Below are 6637 nucleotides of genomic sequence, written 5' to 3'. Positions count from 1 at the left end.
CACCATCATTATATTACTTTACACAATGTTTCCCCTGACACTCTTTGGAAGTCCTCCCCGGGGAGGGGATTCATAGTATGTACTCCTAATCTTAGGGACCCTGAGGAGAGCTAGCTACATTAGCAAATACAGGGGTGGGGGGATGGTGAAACAACACGGGGAGAAGAATGGAATGAGAGGGAGACAGATGGTGAGTGTGTTGGGGGAAGGGACCAGAGATCCTGGAAAACTTATGTTCCCTGATTCGCAAGAATGTTTCCATTTAACCACTTCTTTCCTGACTCCTGATGCTACATAAGTGGGGAGTTGTAAGATTTGGGGCCACCTGTACCAAGAGCCTGGACACGGGGTGGAGTGAGCCGGGAGCGTTGAAAAGCAGAGGCATAGCGGGTCCTGCTCCCCCACCTGGGGCTCCAGTCCTTGTCCCGGACCCAGGTACGGGCTGTCTGCCTTTCCCCTTGCAAGGGCGGCCACCGGTTCGGACAGTCCCACGAGGGGGCGCGTCTCGGGGCCTAGGACCCGCCCTCACAGCGCTGGGCGCGGGGAGGGGACCCGGGAACCCAGGCGCCCAGCGCTCCGCCTCCCGTTTCCGGGGCAGCGCGGTTACCTGCACCGCCCGAGCCGCACCTGGCGGAGGCAGAAGTCGCAAAGCGAGCGAGCGCAGAACGGCTCAGTGGAGAGGGGCGACTGCGCCCGGCCTGGGGGAGGAAGAGGAGGAGGCGGCGGCGGCGTGGAGGGCGCAGCGCGCCGCACGGCGGAGGAGAGCAGGCGGCAGCTGCGCTTGGCTTGCTCTGCCCCGCCGGCCGGGCGCGTACCCGGGCCCGCACCGCGCCGCTGCGGGCGCACATGGCAGCGTGAGAGGCCGGCGGCGGGAGCAGCGGGCGGCGCCGGGCGGGAGCCGCAGGGCCGCATGGACCGCGGCGCCACCCCGGCCAGCCCCCACTAGGGCCCCCAGTCCGCGGGCGCCACCTCCCCACCCCCCCATCATGGTGCCTCGGCGGCCGCCCGGGCCGGGTACGGCCGGCCGGAGCCGCTGAGCCGGGTGCCCCCGCGGCGGCCGGGAGCTGCATGGGGGAGCGCGGGCCGCGCTCGGGAAGATGCCCCGGCCGGAGCTGCCCCTGCCGGAGGGCTGGGAGGAGGCGCGCGACTTCGACGGCAAGGTCTACTACATAGACCACACGAGCCGCACCACCAGCTGGATCGACCCGCGAGACAGGTAGGACCCCGGGCAGCCCCCACACCTCCCGGGCTGGCCTGGGGCTACCAGCCTGGACTGGGCAGGGGGAGCAAGGGAACTCTGCGAGCCTCTTGCGCTTTCTTCAGTTTGCCGCCCCCATCCCCACCCCCACCCCCCGCGGTCTGGAGCGCTGCTCCTGCCCGGGTGGGCTGCTGGGAGGAGGGGACGGCCAGTGGGCTGACCATAGCCCCCACCGACTCCCAGATGGAGGACTTAGGCCCCAGCCGGCACCTGCCCAGAGTTTTGACCTTAAGCTCTAGCCCCGCCCCCCGCCCCTTTTAGGAAGAGGTCGGGCGGGGGCTGGGGGGCGGGCAACTTTGCCTTGTGATTCTGGGGCTTCCCAAGGAGGCTTTCCCCAGCATGAGGGGGGTGATGGGGAAGCATCTAGTTTGGTGGGGGTGGTAGGGACCCAGGATTCAGTGGGAAACTGCTGGAGGAAGGACTGTACGCGGAGGGGAAGGCAGCCTAGAGTGTGGTTTTTGACAGGTGCCTGGGAGGCTCTTGAGAAGAGCATAGGAGCAGCCAGGGGTGCTGGAGGCCGGAGTGGGAAGGAAAGGAAGGAGCGGGGGAGAGCTGATCTGGGAGACTGGTTCTCCAGGAATCTCACAGCAACTTGGAAGCTGTTAGGATGTAGATGGAGGTGAGAGGCCTCCCGCAAAGCCCTGCCCATCGCCTCGTTCTCCCTTTCTTCCTCCGGGGTCCGGAGTTCCTCAGCTCTGCACCAGTGCGTCCTGACCTTGGTGGGCACTAAGGCGGCTGTAGCACAGGATATTTATTTATTTATTTATTTATTTATTTATTTATTTATTTATTTATTATTTTGCTGAGGCAGGTGGAGTCTGAGATGACTGGTATGGCATGGCTCTTAGCTTCCAGACTTTCACCCGGTTTTGATTGCTTGGCATTTCTTTCCACACACACATACACACACCCTCCGCATGTATGTCCTGAGAGGAGGCGAGAACCACCCTCTGAGATTGCTTTGTTGTCCTTCGCTGTCTTGGTCTGTGGTCTTAGTGTCTTAGGAATGTGGAATTTTCACCTGGTCAGTGTGACCTTTGGGTGTTAGGTGCCTGCAGAGCAATAGAGATGAATTTTTTGGACCTTTCGTCTTACGGGGTTGGGATGGAGGTCCCGGAAAGTCCAAGACGGGGTGTGTAGCAAGGGTTTTAAAAAAAGGAGCAGAAAGAAAATTAGAGCAGAGATTCCCAGTAGTTTCTGTGAGCACTTTAAGTTAATTCATTTAACATTTACTGGGTGCTTACTCTCTTCTCAGTACCATGTGGGATGTCTCAATGTAATATGGAAGATAATTTTTTTATTTTTTTAAATAAGCCCTATGCCCAGTGTGAGGCTTGAACTCATGACCTCAAGATCAAGAGTCATATGCTTTACCTACTGGACCAGCCAGGTACCCTTGGAAAAGAAATTTTTTTAATTTTTTTAATGCTAGAGAAAACATCCCTTGGGCAAGCTGCTTTAACTCTAAGCCTCAGGTTCCCACTTTGTAAGATTAATGGTTTTCTTGGAAGGGAAGGAGTAATACTTGAACTCTAAAAATTGAAAGGGGCATAGATGATCAGGGCCCAGCTCTTATTTTCAAAGGTAAGAGAAAAGTTGAGGCCCAGAGGTGTGATTTGCTTGAATATGTTGAGCTTTCCACCACTTGCCATAATACACCATTTTCCTTACCAGCTGTGACGTTCTAACCTTGTCCGGACTCACTTTCCTTCCTCTTCATTCCCCCTCAGGGTCACCTGTCCCCAGGGACGCTGTTACAGTGTTGGTGCACTAGGCAGCCCCTTGTTCTCATCTAGAACATACACAGGTTCAGCCTTCTGTTTCCTCCCCAGTTTTGGTTCCTGAAGCTTACTGAGGCCAGTGTGCTGTCAGCAGTGGGATGTTGGAGGAATGAGACAGCCCTGCACCCAGCAGTGCTCCCTCACCCTAGTCGTGAATTTAGGGACTTCTCTGAGGCTCTGAGAGGATAATACAGCTAGAGAAAGCTTCTCAATTGTTTACCCTTGGAAGAGGGCAAGTGTAAAACTGACTTGGCTACAGCATTATTTTTCAAATTTTAGTATCATGTGAACCACCATCATGATTTTATATAGTATAAAATCGACCTGTACTGTTGCTTATTTAATATTTGACTTTAAATCAACTGAATTTGAAAATTTGAAAATTTTCAACTCTCACAAATGGGAAACCAGTAACATCTATTGTCATAAATAGAAGAGATCCTCAAAAATACAGTGGAGCAGAAAAAAAAAAAACAATCCAGTGCCATTATATTGTAGCTCTCTACTGTAGCCTGCCCATACCCAAGCAACAGGTGTCCCCAGCCTTTGTTTTTAGGCAGATTGGCAAGCAGTGGAGAGGAATTAAAAACATACTGGCATTTAACTAAGCTGCTCACTTCACCTTGCAACTCATTGGTTTTAATGCATCTTCCTATCTCCTGGTCATTCCACTCACACTGGGCTGGTGGGGGTGGGGACTGAGTTTGGGGTGCTGAAATGTACCTAGTGTAACCCCAAGGTCACTGTTGTGGTGGGCCAACTGGAAATTTTGACATCCACTTGTGGCTCTCTGGAATTTCCCTCCTGTACACCCCATTAGGGAATTTTGTCTTGTAGTCATGCCTGTGTGGCCTCAGGTAAAGCACTTGACCTCTTTGAGGTAAAGTGCTCCATTGGTGAGAGAAGACAGTTTATTAGATGGTCACAGGACCCTGCCAGGTCTCAAATGTGATTTCGGACTCCTTGGCCTCGTCTTACCCCTCTTGACTCCATGGCCGAATGGGGAGAGGGGACTGTAACGAGGAAGAGGAAAAAAATTAAAGCATAAATGAGCCAGACTTCTTCTTTGCGGTGGTGGGATGGGGGAAATCAATTCTGCCAGGGTAGTTACATCTCTGCAACTGATTAATGCTGTGAAGCAGAAGATCACATAAAAAATTCTGCTCCTTAAGTGTGTGTGTGTGTGTGTGTGTGTGTGTGTGTGTGTGTGTGTGTGTTTGCATTTGTCTTGGCTTTTTCCTTACCTGAATCAGGGAGATGCCCGCCCATTCCCCTGAATTTAAAAGAAGTAAGTCAAAGGGTCCTTCAGTCAGAAAAGTGATTTCTTAGCCACGAAGAACAAAATAGCGTCTCGGGTTACCAACCCTGAAGAATGTCTTGGCACATTCCTCCCTCTGGGGCTGAGCTGTTTCGTGTGCTGTCCGGCATGGAGGCTACTGGGGGTAGGGAATCCAGTTTTCAGCTTCCCCTTTCACCAGCGGGTCGGAAGAGCAGCCAGGCAGGCGGCCTTGCCAACTCTCTTCCCTTCTCACCCAGGGCAAGACTGGGAGGCCGAAATTCCTGAGGACGGTTGTCCCAACAACCGGAGAGGGTCCAGTGGGCAGCTTGGGCCCTGCCTACTGGGCCAAAGGCTCCAGCGGCACCACAGGCTGGCCTGGGAAGGTGCCGGGCCTGTGGGGAATCAGGTGCTGCAGCTCAGGTCTCCCCAGCCCTTTGGAGCACTGTTCCTTTAGCAGAATGGCTCTGGGTGCTTCTGGGAGCTCCCAGCAAAGGGCCAGCATTCCTTGTGTATTTAACTTAGTGGTATGCAAAAACAAATATGCTAATTGTTCTCCGAGGAAGAATGGGTTGTTTGAACTGGTCCTGCCAGAGAAGGTTCTTGAAGCCTAATTCCTGCTTAATCTGTGGTGTGTGTTCAGACCTTCTTCCAGGAACCACCTGGGAACTCTGTAGGCACAGTTTCTGGGGCTATGTGATAAGTACCGGAGGCCCACATGGCTAAGAGGCTATGTCAAGAGGACCCAGCAACTTCTCTCATGATAGGAGGAACTTTTGCTAGTAACCTTGTTATTTCAGAAATGATTTATATTGTAGGAAGTTGGTCTACAGTCTTAAGCTCTTAACCTCCTTCTGGCCACAGACCCTTATGAGAATCTGACAAAGGTTAAAGATGCTTCCTGAACATTTAAGATACAAAACAGATGAACATAAGAGAAGGGAAGCAAAAATAATATAAAAACAGGGAGGCGGGGCAAAATATAAGAGACTCTTAAATATAGAAAACAAACTGAGGGCCCTGGAGGGGTTGTGGGTTGGGGTGATGGGCTAAATGGGCAAGGGGCATTAAGGAGGACACTTGTTGGGATGAGCACTGGGTGTTACTATGTAGGAGATGAAGCACAGTTATCCTCCTGAAATCATTATTGCACTATAGGCTAACTAACTTGTATGCAAATTAAAAAAAAAAAACATGCTTCCTGAAGGAAAGTGCAAGTGCATAATTTTGGCACATAATTTCAGGGGGCTCTTGGACCCCTGCCATACTCCTGCCATAGATTAATTTCAAAACTGCTCATCACTGCCTATATGCTCTTCTGTTTAGCTGGGTAGGAAATAACGACTGAGCATTTATTATATTCAGGCAGTCTGCTGAGTACATGGGTGATTTCCTTTAATCCCTCTAATAACACTGCGAATAGGTACAATGGGGAAACTGAGGCTGGCGGGGTTGAGTTTGGTGAAAGCCACTCAACTTTCCTGAAGCTGTAATGCCAATGCTAGGTACATTGATACTAGAAAACGCATTTCTAACCACTGCACTACTCAGCTGCCTACTGAATTAGTTGCTGAAGCAAGGCCTGTGCTCCCTTGCCTAAGGAATTTGGCCTTGGGGAATGGAGCGAGGACAAGCATGATTTCACTTACCTGTACCATTCTGGTGTGACCAGGCCACAGTTAACCAGAGAGCAAGTATGGACAACGGAAAGAGTGTGAGCCTTTGAATCCTGGCATCTTGGGGTGCCTGGGTGGTCAGTTGGTTAAGCATCTGACTGTTGGTTTTGGCTCGGCTCGTGCTCTCACAGTTCATGGGTTCAAGCTCTGGGTCAGGTTCTGGGCTGATAGCAGGGAGCCCACTTGGGATTCTCTCTCTCCCTCTCTCTCTCTGCCCCTCCCCTGCTCACAGGTGCGCGCTCGCTCGCTCTCTCTCTCTCTCTCTCTCTCAAAAATAAGTAAACGTTAAAAAAAAATGAATCCTGGCATTTTGGATCTGCTACTTGCTACCTGAGTGAGTGACCTTGGCAAGTCGCATATTCCCTCTGAGTCTTAGTTTTGTCTTTTCTGTGATAGAGACATACATATAGTTGTCCATAATGTTATGGACATTAAATAAGCTAAATCAGATAGGGCAGTTAGCACGGAGCCTGATACCCACGAGGTACGTGGGAACACTAGTTCTTTTAGCTTTTATTAGAAAATGCCTGTGAAACACTTGAGTCAAATGGAGACTCTCTGCCCAGCTCTCTCCCCAGTTTTCAGCTGGGAAGGACCTTTCTGCTCTTGTAACCCAGCCCTCTCATTTCACTGATGAAACTAAGAC

At 51.8% G+C, this 6637-nt stretch overlaps 1 protein-coding gene across 1 annotated transcript in view; it reads left to right on the top strand.

Annotated features, from left to right (window-relative positions):
• The first annotated feature begins 613 nt into the window (after positions 1–613).
• The window catches only part of WWC1 (WW and C2 domain containing 1), a 154074-nt gene continuing 148050 nt past the window's right edge, over positions 614–6637 (top strand). Inside the window, exon 1 of the mRNA XM_047871447.1 lies at positions 614–1216. Within this exon, the coding sequence (XP_047727403.1) occupies positions 1098–1216 (119 nt within the window). The 5' untranslated portion in view covers positions 614–1097. The remainder of the gene's footprint in view (positions 1217–6637) is intronic.

Source organism: Prionailurus viverrinus, chromosome A1, assembly GCF_022837055.1.
Source record: "Prionailurus viverrinus isolate Anna chromosome A1, UM_Priviv_1.0, whole genome shotgun sequence".
Taxonomy (NCBI): domain Eukaryota; kingdom Metazoa; phylum Chordata; class Mammalia; order Carnivora; family Felidae; genus Prionailurus; species Prionailurus viverrinus.
The sequence above is the reverse complement of the archived record's forward strand: the minus strand, read 5'-3'. Positions and strand labels throughout refer to the sequence as shown.